The 13372-nt window shown below is 45.1% G+C and overlaps 1 protein-coding gene across 4 annotated transcripts in view; it reads left to right on the top strand.

Annotated features, from left to right (window-relative positions):
- The window catches only part of TMEM132B (transmembrane protein 132B), a 409478-nt gene that overhangs the window by 300936 nt on the left and 95170 nt on the right, over window positions 1-13372 (top strand). For all 4 annotated transcript variants that reach the window (XM_038574739.1, XM_038574742.1, XM_038574741.1 and 1 more), the window contains one exon: window positions 12447-12633. In XM_038574739.1, coding sequence (XP_038430667.1) covers window positions 12447-12633 — 187 coding nt within the window. The remainder of the gene's footprint in view (window positions 1-12446; window positions 12634-13372) is intronic.

Below are 13372 nucleotides of genomic sequence, written 5' to 3'. Positions count from 1 at the left end.
TGAAGTAGGGATTTCTCTTTGCCCGGATGTCAGGCTTGAGTCCTCATCTGTGTTCAGTCTCCCAGGATGCTCACACCCCTCCCCAGGGGTGCTGGGTACAAGGGGGCATGCTCATGGTACCACGGGTCAGCTAGTCTAATGGCTACCACACAGCCACAGAGCCCCTCATTAGAGCAGATTGGCTCAGGCGCCAGCACAGATGTCACCTTTCGTTCTATTGTTCTAGGCCAATTAATGGTCTTTTTCCTCCAAGGGTCTGACCTGGTGTTGACTCACTTCAGATATTATCATTATCTGGAATCATTTTCATTTCTTGAGGACATGCACAGGTGGACCAGTTTGTGAAGCTGAGATTGATGTGGGGTGAGCTCTGGGCAGGTTTAAGATGCCAGTTTATGAATCCTATGTGAACCCAAGGTTCCCCTCCCCAGAATCTGGACAGGAAAGTCTTTCCCTGTCCTGAACCATCTCATCCATGCATCTTGTCCAGCTTTTGACTACTGTTCTCTGTTATTGCATGCCTGATTCTGGTTCATACTTGCTCCTCTGGTATATGTGCTGCCGAAGTGAGCACATACTTGCTCCTCTGGACCAAATTAGTTTCTCTTAATCAAAGTACAGCAGAACAGGAATAGGCTCGTTCCATGTAAAGAATTTCAGGTGTGCTCGAATAGATAAAATCAGCAAAGGGAGAAGTCAAAGAAGTCACATGCACAAATCCTTCCTAATTGTGGTTGACTTAAGACTAAGGCCTAATTACTGTAGAGTAATTGGCTATAAGAAAGATTTTGAAGCTCTTGTAATTAATACAGTGGGCAAAGTAGGGGATGGGATGGGATCATTGGGTTTTAATTAATTGGTGACAGGAGAATTCCTGTTTCCTGAAGGAGGGCTCCTCATTTAGGGAGATTTACACACTGGGATTACAGGAGCCTGCAAATCACTTCCATTGAATTTCTGCCCAGCTGACATTTATTGAAAAACCTCCAGGTAAATTGAAGGTTACAAGAATTCTAATCTGATTTTTGACCCAAGTGGTGTTCAGAATGTCAATGTATTTGTGGGCTTCTCTTAGCTCTACTCAATTTCGAGGTTAATGAGGTTAGAGACTCTATTTGGGTTCCTTTAATACTTCAGGGTATCTGTCTGTCTGTCTCCTTTGTCTTTAGTTCTTTGTTTGCTCTTATGGTGTTGAAATAATTCCTGGTGATTTGGAGGTGCCATGAACTTTGGGAATGCCCAAATCGAGGTAAATATTTTACCTTCTTAGAGAAAGCTGATAACCATTATCATTTGTGATACCTCTTGGAAAAATGATTCTTGTAGTCTATTTTTTATTGAGCCCATTGTAACAGTGCCTGCCTTCAAAACATTAGCACTAGATGCAAGATGAATATGTCCTAGAGGTCTGCTCTACAACATTGTGCCCGGAGTTAACAGTACTATATTGTACACTTGAAATTTGCTAAAGGTAGATCTCATGTTAAGTGTTCTTACCACAGTTTAAAAAATTAGCATTGGGATGCCTAGATGGCTCAGTCAGTTATGTGTCTGCCTCCGGCTCAGGTCATAATCTAGAGTCCTGAGATCCAGCCCTGCATGGGACTGTCTGCTCAGCAGGGGAGACTGCTTCTCCCTCCGCCCCTCCCCCCTACTCATGCTTTCTCTTTCTGTCTTTCATAAATAAATAAAATCTTTAAAAAAATTAACATTGATGAATGGCAGTCCAGTGATGGCTGAGGAGTTGCTATTATGTTCATACTCACAGTGGACAGCTGTGAACTGGAGATCATGCAGAAACAGCCATCTGAAGGGTGTAGAGAGTGACCTAAAGATGCAGACACTTGGAAACAGGGACAAGCATTGTGTGAATTTTCCATTTTATGACTTACAGACTGATGGAAGTCCCCATGTGGGTAAGCTGACTCTCAGTCCAGTCTATTAGGGAGGACAGTGAAGAGGCCATAAATGAATATTACATTGAGAGAGAGAGAGAATGGAATAGACCTAGCCAGGAACAGACAGGAACGACCTCATACACAGAGATCAAAACGTACCTACACATGTACTCATACATGCACACTCTGAGGATTCCATAGAAGTATGGTGTTAAAGCATGAACTACGAGGCTCACAGATCATTTATTCATTCGTGACATATTTATGGAGTGCCTACTATGGGCCAGATACTTTTCTAGGTCTCAGAGGTATTGAGGGAACATAAAGGGAAATCCCTGCCCCCACTGGGTTTACAATCTAGGAGGCAGAAACAGCCCATAGACAAGGCTAGTAAATAAATAGTTTGTGATGTTAAGTGCTATGCAGAAAAAGAAGGGGAGGGTGACAAGGATGGGCAGTGTAGGAGATGGGTCTTTCAATGGGATCACCAAAGAGGACCTCACTTGGAAGATGACAATTGAGGCAGGTCCTGAAGGTGAGGGGTACATGGTCCCGATGTCACAGGGAAGAGTGGCCCAGGGAGGAGGGAGAGCCGCTGCCTGGTGCTGGTGGAGCAGCAGGGGCCGCTGTGGCCTGCAGAGTGAGGAAAGGGCAGGGGACAGCAGAGGTGTCAGGGAGGTAGCAGGCACTGGGGTGAGGGTCCTGGGGTGTGGAGGGCCTCATAAGTCTTTGTAAGGATGTGTGCTTTTATATGAACAAGGTGAGAATTCCTCAAGGATTTTGCACAGGAGAGTGAAAATACCTGACTTCTGTTTTAACGGGAGAGCTCTGGCTGCTGTGTAGGGAAGTATATGACAGGAGTGGACATGGGAGCGTGAAAGTATTAAAGATGTATGTTTCCCAGGTAGAACTGGCAGGCTTTCTGGGCAGATGGGATGTGGGCTACAAAGGAAAGAGGGGTTCAGGATGAACGGGGTGTCGGTCTGAGCAACTAGAGAGGTGGATGGGGGAGAGCACGCAGGGGGTGGTCTTGGTGAGGTGCATGAGCTCGGCATCAGGAGCTGTCCAATAGGCAGCTGGATAAAAGAATCTGGATCTGGAGAGCAAAGTCCAGGCTGTAGGTAAGACTTCATGTTTCCACCTCAGACCCAGCCCTTTGTCTGCGAGCAGTGAGTTCGCCTAGCACTTACAGTCAGATGTCTGTGGCCTTGAGATACTGGTCTTGGGGACTGTGAGTGATCTTTTGATTGAGTGGTGCCGGTGGCCCAACTCCGGCCTGATCTTCGCTAGGCTGGCCCCCAGCACAGCTCTGGTCATCTAATTGTTGCAGTCCCTGTAATGGAGAGCCAAGAGTAATCCTTTGTGCAGGATGTTACACCCGTATCTCAGCAGGGAAAACACCAGGACCAGGAATAAATTGGCACTGATTGCAGCTGCTGGCTGGCCCCTGGTGACCAGGGTAGTCTGCAGGGTGCCTGACTGCAGGATGCCCTTCCTGGCACCTAGAAGAACCCAGCTAACCAGCATGTATAGGGCACAACCCCGGGACCCTGGCCTCATTAGTAGCTGCTCTCACTTGGAGGAGCCAACCCACCCGTTAGGCAGGAGAAGAATCCCCATTTAATGAGGCCCTTCCCAGTACAGGTGCAGAGTGATCCTGGGCAACACGGCAGGAGTAAGGTTTCTGCTCAGAAGCAGACTCTTTGAAAAGTAACTAGAATTTTCTGAGTACAATTCTGCTCTTCATTTCCCCACTGTATGTGTAACCGGACCTGGTGCAGAGCTGGGTGGGAGCATTGTCATCTCTCAGTAATGTGCAGGCACAGATGAGTGACTGATACATTTAGTGCCTTGTGCATGGACTCTGGTGGCAGACCGTGGTCAGTCCTGGAGGCTCCCCTCCCTGCTGTGGGGCCTGCTTCAGCCGGGGTTTCCCTGTGCTATTGCCAGGAATGCAGCTCACCGCATCCCCTCTGGGCACTGGGCATGCAGGCGGTTGCCCTCGCTGGCCGGCGCCTGTGATCTGATGAGGCCATATGGCCAGCTCTGTCCTCACTTCCTGGCGGGGGCTTCCATTGTCAGGGAGGAGAGCTGCCAGAGTGCTCCGTCTCTTTGGGTCAGAGACCAGTGCTTTAGAGGCAGAACAGAGGATTCAGTGTGCAGCATGTGTGGAAGAGCAAGGCAGGGCCAGTAAGAAAATGAATAATAACTTTGGTTGGCGAGGGGAGAGGGGCTGGGGTCTGGAGGGCAGTCGTCTGGAAAAAGGATGTTTCATTGTTGTCTTCTTTATATTTTTAGAATTTTGAATCCTAGGAATATATTTTTATTCAAAAATTATGTTTATTAGTAATGTTATTAAACATGAGTTATTAAAAATTAACATTACGGGGGGCATCTGGGCAGCTCAGTCAGTTAAGCATCAGACTCTTGATATTAGCTCAGGTCTTGACGTCAGCATCATGGGTTCAGGCCCTGCATTGACCCTACTTAAAAAAAATAAACAAATAAAATTAGCATTATGATTCCCAACTCCATTTTTTAGGTGTGGCTGAGAATGTCTCGAGAATGCAGAGGAGAGCTAACAAGACCCCAAGCCCAGCCCCATGTACTGGCCAGAGCCCCTGGTGCTATCTCATGTGCTGGTCAGCATGGCTTTGCCTTCCCTCTTGGAGGGGACCTAACGGCAGTGGCTTCCACGAGTCATCTTCCATAACAGGAGTTTTCCTCAAGGTTGGCGATAGGAAGGAACAGGGGGCCGACTCGAAAAAGTTGCATTTAGGAAGTTGGTGTGAGAGATGGTTTCTGGGCCATCACTTCCTGGAAGAGTTTTTGGGACGTTGTCAGAAAGATAAAGGCAGAGGGAAGAAAAAAATTAATTGTGCCAATTGCCTTAGCTGTCTCTGGGCTTGTCATAGTGATATCAGCATCAAATAGGCTGGAAGTGAGAGAGTGTTGGTGTGAGACGTAGGTCCTGAGTTTGGCGGCTGAAAAAGTAGAGATACCTGAGTGTTTGCTCGTTACTGGGATTTATTGCTTCCCATTCTGGGAAAATCTTGGTAAGCAAAACTCAGGTCACCCATAGCAGCCTGCAAGGTGCTTTAATATATTTCAAAACAGAAAAAGAAAAAGACTATATAGTTTCCTTTTCCCATAGTTGGGAAGTGGGTCCACGGGATGGCCGCCTTCTCATGAGCTAACTTAGGAGGCAGTTGGAGGACATCCCATCTGCTGCCCGCAGAAACACATATTTGGGAGTCAAACAAAAGGTGAAGAAACCAAACGAGAGAGAGAATTGAGGATGGTAGCTTTCTATTTTTAAATGAATGTTTATGTTTCAATAAAATGTCCCTTGATTAGAAAAACGCAGGGAAAACAATATAGCACACATTCACTGTCCCACCCCCAGCTTCTTTTTTTCTTACTATCTGGCTTTATTTTCTTCACATTTTCAAAGGAATAAATATTACCTTTCTAATCAGAGCCTTCATGTGGCTCTTGCTGATTTCATTCTCTTTCTTCTCTGAGGTGGACATTATCGTCACTGCATGTTTTTATGGTTTTTAATATAAGCTGTTTAAGGAATGGTTACCCATGCACTTACCATTTTTGTACAGTGTATTATGCCATATATATCCTTTTGTGACTTGATTTTTTTCCCTTTCGCTTTTTGTTTTCACTTAAGAAAATTAAAATATAATTAACGTACTATATAAAATGCATCCTCTTAAAGTGTACAATCCAGTGGTTTTTTAGTAGATTCATAAAATCCGTGGAATCATCCCCACTACCTAATTTCAGAACATTTTCATCACCTCCAAAAGAAGCCCTGTACTCATCAGACAGTTGGATTGTTTTTACTTTTCGGCTATTATGGGAAATGCCACAATGAACATTTGTGTACAACTTGTTTGTGGGCACTGTGAACTTTTTCTGTGCCAAGCTGCAAATTTTCTAGTAGGATTTCACATTGCTAGGAAGCGTTCCTCACCTAGTTGAGGTCCGAGTTCACTACTGAGTCCAGAGCCATAGCTAGGGGCTGGGTGTCACTATGATACTAAGGCAGGAGGGTGGAGGGAGACACATTCCCAGGAGAAGGAGGAATCACGTATGAGCTGGAAACACAGCTCTCAAGGTGTTTACTACAAGGTCAAAACCAAAATGTGTTTTCTTAGAGATCACAAATGTCTATAAGGACCCCAGGGACACGATCAATGAATAAAGTGGCCTCTTGGAGAGTGTCAGCCCCATTGGTGGGGAGAACATTCTGTTGCTTTGGCTGATTGTTGCCACATGGGAATGTGGGGTAGTATTGCCTGGTCTCCCCATTTTCCTAAAGAAGCCAGAAATTCCATTTCTTTGCGGGGAGTGTATTGTGGGTTCTCTGCATTTAAAAATATTGACAGCTAATTCAAGTTTTGTAAAAACATGGTAGTGGGGGCAGTTAATGAATTATGGCTCTGGCCATGTACAGCCCAATGGACCGACCACACTGCAACCTCTGGGCTTTCTATTTAGCTTTTCCTAGTCAACCAGAAATGTAATAAGGGAACCTCTATTCTTGGACTATTCCCATTTGACATAGTCTCAGAATTTTTTCCAAGTTCTATATAAAAATTTGATGATGGGAATTCAGGAAATCAAACCAATGAGGAGAGAATATGTTAAGTCCGAAAGATTATAAGTTCCTGCTCGAGACTCATGGCTGCTAAATATTTTTAAACCTTTGACTGCCAACCACTGCCCGACTCATCAGTGTGAAACATTCTTCCCATAGCAAGCTCAGGCAGTACTGCCTTTGACAAAACAGAAATGAGGAGGTAGTGCCTGGATTTTATGGAATTGCAGAAGGAGATGATTTATTCATGCCAGATTCTGAGATCTGGCCATTAGATCATGATGAAAAGAGCTGCATGACAGGCAGAGAGATGGAATACAGAGCCTCTGCCTTGCTGATGGGATTGATGAACAGTGATTGCTCCTTTCCTCTCTGGGAAGACTGGTGTTGGGGGCAGTCAGGGAGTGGGAAGCATGTCAGGAGGGGAAAGGGTGTGATGAAGGACCCAAAGCAGTGGGGCTGTACTTGCCTATCTTATTAGCCTATTGTTCAGAGATCAAGGCCTGAATCCAGCCTCCTCCAGGAAGCCTTCCTTGACTTGCTAATCTGTGTTCTACCAACATTTGGTCCTAGGGTTCACTAAGCACATGTTCCTCTGCAATCTCACTGCAACTGTTGTTGGATATTCATTGATTCATTCAGCAGATATTGAATGAGCACCAACCCCAGACAGGGTTCTTTTTTAAAATTTTTATTTATTTAATTTTATTTAATTTTATTTATTTTATTTTATTTTATTTTATTTATTTTATTTTTTCTTTTTTTTTCCAGACAGGGTTCTAAGTGCTAGGGACACAGTAATGAGCAAAGCAGGCAAGAATCCCACATTCATAGGTGTGTGTGTGTGTGTGTATGTGAGAGAGAGAGAGAGAGAGAGAGAGAAAGAGAGAGAGAGAGAGAATCAACATAACCGGTTAATCAATCAACCACTTAGGTGAAAAGGTAAAAGCTATAGAAAGCATAGAGCTGGTTAACAGGGTTGGAACTGTAGGGATGGGGAGTGGAACTTTAGATAGTGTGGTCAGAAGAGGCTTCACTGAGCAGGTGGTATTTGAACAAAGACTGAATGTATGTTCTTTTGCATTTAGCACCTTGTGTTCATGCTGATGGTTTGGGATAAACTTTTCCCATGATTTTTTTTAAAGCTTAAAATAGATTTACTCATTTATTCAACAAACATTTGCTGAGGATCTGTTTGGTTTCTATTCATCCTCTGGGTCTCAGCTCAAATGTCAGTTCCTTACAGAGGTAGGCCCTAAACATCTTTCATTGTCTCCTGTTGTAATCTATATTCTAAAGTAAAAATGGACTATTTTTGAATGGTATTTACAATTTTTTAATTGAAAAATGTACATAGCTTTTTAAAAAGATATTTAATTCCATTTTCTTGTTATGATAACATCTTTCATGACCAGGACTTACCTTTTATTTCCCCGATTAGTAAGACAGGGATCTTCTCTATTTTGTCTACCAATGAATTCTCAGTGCCTGACACAGAATGTGTTCTTAATAAATGTCATTGGATAAATAAATGTGCCAGGGACTGTAGTGACTGTGGTGCTATAATAGGGCTTTGGCCTTTGAAGAAAGAGGTTTATCTTTACCATCCAGCAATCATGATCCTTGGTATTTTGCCCAAAGAAGTTGAAAAGTTATGTCGATCAAGATGTCCTTCAGTAGGTAAGGTAGTTAAATAAACCATGGTCCATTTAGATAATGGAATGTTATACATCACTAAAAAGAAATGAGCTATAAAGCCACAAAAAGATGTTGGAAGAACCTCAAATATATATTCCTGAGTGGAAGAGGCCAGTTTGAAGAGGCTGCATACCGTAAGATTCCAATGATAGGACATTCTGGAAAAGGCAGAACTATGGAGACAGTAAAAGATCAATGGTTGCCAGGGGCTGGTGGAGGACGGATGATTAAGCAGAGCACAGGATTTTTTGGATGGTGAGAATACTCTACATGACACCATAATGGCGGATCCATGTCATCATCATACATTTGTCCAAACCCATAGAAAGTATACCACCAAGAGTGAACCATAATGTCAATCATGGATTTTGGCTGGTGATGTGTAAATGTAGGTTCATTGATTGTGACAAGTATACCATCTGGTGGGGATATTGATGGGCGGGGGGAAGCTTGTCTTGTTGGGGGGGGCAGGGGTTTATGGGAAATACCTGTACCTTCCTCTCAATTTTGCTGTGAACTTAAAACTGCTATAAAACAACAAAGCCTTAAAAACCAAGAAGAGAATTACATTGTGGTAGTGGAGACAGACATACCGTCTCAGAGCAGAGTACAAATATACGCATTGGCCAGGCACAAGAATATGGTTCAAAATTCAGCTGACTGGTAGCTCCTTGTCTCCCAGAATGTGAATGACACCTCCTAGAATTTTACAGGGTATCCTACTGGGCTTGTAAGTGTGTTCAATGAATTAAACAAACATGCACTGAATTCCTACAATATCTGGGTCCTGCGTCAGCTGCTACAGGCACATCCTTGTCCTCACAGAGTGAACAGTCTAGAGGGGAAGTGAGAGTTCAGCCTTCTTATAGTCAACTGAGAAACCAGCAAATCCTTTTCTGGGGGTATTTGTTCAATGTGATTATGGGGTCAGTATGTACCTTGTTTTTTGGTCATTGAAAAACCTAATGCCAGAGAAAGGCTCTTAAGACAGAGACCCTGACAGAGATCAGCCTGTCTTGCTCCATTTCTAGAAAAGCTCATTTGGGGAAAGCGTCCACATCTCAGCCTGGTAGCTCAGAACCATCTAGAAGTTTGTGGGAGTTGGGGCATAATAATACATGTAAATGGCACAACTTGCTGGAGAAGGGTTCCCTCTGTCTCTGCCCTTTTCTCTTATTTATCCCTCCCTCCCTCCTTCCCTCTCCCTGTCTCCTCCCTTCCCTCTCCCAAACAGCCATTATTGTCATCATGAATTATATGCTGAGAAATGGCTGGATGTGGCCCTTGGGGACAAGCTTCTGGCTTAGGTCCCCCACACCCCTCCCCTGCCCCCATCTCTCCTTTTTCTTCTTGCTGGTATGTCTGAGCTGTAGCTACACTGTGCATTCAAAAGCTGCCTCAGCCCTACCTCAGGAGTTCAGGATCCCAGGGAAGAGGTGCAGCTTTATCAAAGCAGAGGTTTCCATGGGAAACAGGGCTTTGAGAACCAAGTCCTTCTGGGAGGATGCTGTGTGCTGTGCCTCCAGGGAGAAGCAGCCAAGCAGCGTTTCCTGCCTGACCCCTCCCAACACATACATGCACACACGCATGCACACATGTACATACGTGCACACACTTCTGCACCCCAGGCAAAAGTGTCTAATGAATATCTCATGGCCACAATACTGATCCAGATTCCTCAAAGGCAGTTGGTAATTATTAAATTGAGAGGATCATGAAGCACTTTTCTAAATTTGAAAGGCTTATCAAGGGTAGATCAGGAACAGGAAAAGTTAATAATTATAAACCCATTTCCATAGAAATAGACTTATTAGCAAGCATGCCAGCTGCCTGAAAGTAAAAGACCTCCTTCTGCTTTGAAGGAAATGACTTAAAAATTTGTGCATAAAAGTGACTCTGCATTGATTGTTATTCCGTTTGTAGCTGGACTTGGGCAGATTCCTGTAGCTGGCCCAGCTCATGGGCTGAACAGTCAGAGAGGAGCAGGAAGGGCCCACCAATGAAGGAGGCCCTCTCACACAGACCCTGTTCCCTTCTCTACCCCCAAGACCAGACTGCAGATTTAACAGGATTAAATTGCTTAAACAACAACAAAGAGAGTTATGCCCCTTTTCTTCTCTTGCTGGAGGTGGGGGGGTGTCTCACTTTCTTGGGATTCACTTTACTAAATTCTACGGAATGCTGAGAACCCAGGAAGTATTAGAAGCAAGCTCCCAAGTCATGATCCCAAGCACAGTGCAGCCCAAAGAGGAATCAAAGCTCTGGTCTAATACAACTGAGCGTCTTTTGTAGGAGGAGATTCAACAGATGGAGAAGTGAGGACTTCTTCTAACCAGAGAGGAGACTTTAGGCTGTTGTGTGGTAGGAGGGGAATGACGGTGGCTGAAGAGAAGGCCTCAGTCCCTAAGATCCTGAAATCCCTTCGGCAACTCAGAATCAGCCCCTTAGCCTCCCCTTTCTCTGCTTTCTCACTAAAGATGCCCGGGTAAACCGGGGTCCCCTGGTGGGTGGGTCCCTTGGTAGGGTTTGCCTGTCCGTCTTCCCATGAGACTGGTATTCTTTATGCAGAACACATTGTCTTCCCCATGCAGAACACCATGACAAATAGATCCTTGAGGACTCAGAGCTCCCCTGTCCCACACCCAGCTTAACCTCAGCTGAAACACCTGGCTGTGTCATTTTAATACATTTATATTTCAATTTGAATAGCTATTTCTAGCTGGTGGCCACAGTATTGGACAGAGCAGTATCAGAGAGTTTCTTAAAAACTTGGCTGCATAGAAAATGTTGGACATGACCAATTCTGTATGGAATCTAGTGTGCTTCTGGTTTGGGAGGAATTCCATATTTGGGCAGATCAGTTCTGTCCATATCATCATTAAGTTGGAACGTTGCCTCTGGTACCTCTCGGATGCCCCTAACCATCCACTTGTGGTTCTCGCCCTCTTCTCCAATCAGCGAGTGGGAGGGGAGCTGTCCAAGGTAGGATTCTGGTGGGCCAGCAACAAGCCCAGGTTCATTTCACAACTCTTTCCTCCCAGACTAAGAGTTGGAGGTTCAAACTGCAGACCCTACCCACAACCTCAAAGGCAGGGCAGAGGCTTCCAAGCCCAGTTTGGTCCAGGCAGTAAAGGAATGGGTTGATTGCTGTGACTCAGGCCTTGGGGAACCGTGAATTGGTGACTCTGCTGTCACATTCCTTGGCTGGGGATAAAGGTAGCATCAGGGTAATGGAAAAGGCTACACAACAGGAGTCCTTCACAAATCCTGTGCTGGATGGCTTCTGTTTTAACTCTCTGTTCAGTGACTTCTGCTGTTGGTACAGTAGCCTACAGCTTACAATATCTCAGTCAATGAAGAGATGCTCTCTGTGTTCAAAAATATTGAGAATGACGCTGGTCTTTTTCACCTATATGTGTACCAACCACCTTCTTCCTCTCCTCCAAACAAACATTAAGGCAGGTGGATTCTCACATCTCATTTCATTCCAGGCTCACGAAATGAGAAGACACTATAGCTTCTTATGTGTTGATCATAGTTATGTAGTAAACCAAGAAGTTATGGAGTCATTCCCATGCTTGATCTCATGATGCTCCCACCAGCCCATGAGGTCACCACTGTGCTCTCCTAATCCTTTTTTTAAGAGATTTTATTTAATTATTCATGAAAGACACTGAGAGAGAGGCAGAGACATAGGCAGAGGCAGAAGCAGTCTCCCTGTAGGGAGCCCTATGCGGGACTCACACCCTGTGCTGAAGGCAGATGCTCAACCACTGAGCCACCTAGGTGTCCCTGTGCTCCCCAGATCCTAAAGCCCAGAGTTTGAACCACTGGTCCATAGACACACAGCCAAGTAAAAGTAGAGGTGGCCAGAGTCCAAGGTATGCCTCAGGAATGGAGTGATGGTAACACCAGACTAGAGCCTCAGGGCCCCTTGCTGTGTGTGGTCCTGGATGGCAGTGTGTGCACACATGGGGGTGGGGAGAGCTGTCTGACCTGCTCATTCAGGGAAGAACAGTCTGCTTCTCATGAGGCCTGCAGATGGATTGCCCACCCATTTGGAGGTGTGAGCTACCAGCGGGCAACTCATGACTTAGGCTGTGTCGACACTGCCATATGCTATGGTGAAGCTGGCAATCACTCTCAATTAGCAAGGAGGAATGTGGCAATATATCACCTCCTTGATGTCTACTGAGCCTCAGGTTTTAAATTGCACTTTGACATGTGTTTTCCAGGGTAAATGGCTCCTTCTATGAGATCTTGCAAGTGGACTTTGGGATTGACAACAGCAGCGGTCTGGCCGGGGCCCAGCCCATTACCTGGCAGGTGGAATACCCGGTGGAGGACTCCATGAGTGAGCTGGCCGTCTCTGAGATCTTTGTCAGCCAGACATCCTTTGTGGGCATCGTTCCTCTTGCAATGGTGAGAAATTTGAGCTTCATAAGAGGGTCACAGAGAAGTTTTCTTCGAATGCTTTTCAAAGAAACATGAAGCATTTTATAATATGTTGTTTTTAAAAATGCACTTGAGTTGAGGATATTTAAGTAAGGGAAATGCACTTAGATTACATTTTATTTACCTACCTTCTGTAATAATTTTTTGGAAACTTTTTGGGGTCTACCATAAATCCCTTTTCCTTTGTGGATATTAGTGAATGTTTTCTGTGGGCTCCTGCTCTTTATTGTCTCAATCTGTGCCTGCACGAGGACCAAGTGCTGCACTGCATGGAATGCACCCTGTAGAGGGACGGCCCTCTACACAATGAGCAAGCAGCCCTGGTCACTCAGCTTCACCAGGCAGGTCCCAGGTAGTGTGGGGACGGGCAAGCTGAAAAATGTGAGTAAACTGAAGCAGCCTTGGTAGGAACTGACCATCTGAGGCTATATAAGGTCGCAGAGTTCATAAAACCACTTGGGTTTCTGCCTCTGGCCTGGAGTGACCAGATTTTTCCACTGAGCTTGGTTGAAGTTCCATTCACGACCAGGCTCGGGCCACATCTGAGAACAGGGTCATGCATGAGGTTCCAGAATGTGAAAAGGGTAGTGCTGGTGAGCCATAAGCATGCTCAATACCTGGAGTGCCACATTCCTAGTACCCTGTTCCGCACTGGAAATGTTCAGTGGAATGTGAAATATTCTGCATTACTTCGACCTTCCTGTCA

Source organism: Canis lupus, chromosome 26 (genome assembly GCF_011100685.1).
Source record: "Canis lupus familiaris isolate Mischka breed German Shepherd chromosome 26, alternate assembly UU_Cfam_GSD_1.0, whole genome shotgun sequence".
NCBI lineage: Eukaryota > Metazoa > Chordata > Mammalia > Carnivora > Canidae > Canis > Canis lupus.
Note: the sequence above shows the minus strand (reverse complement) of the source record. Positions and strands in the feature narration are given on the sequence as shown.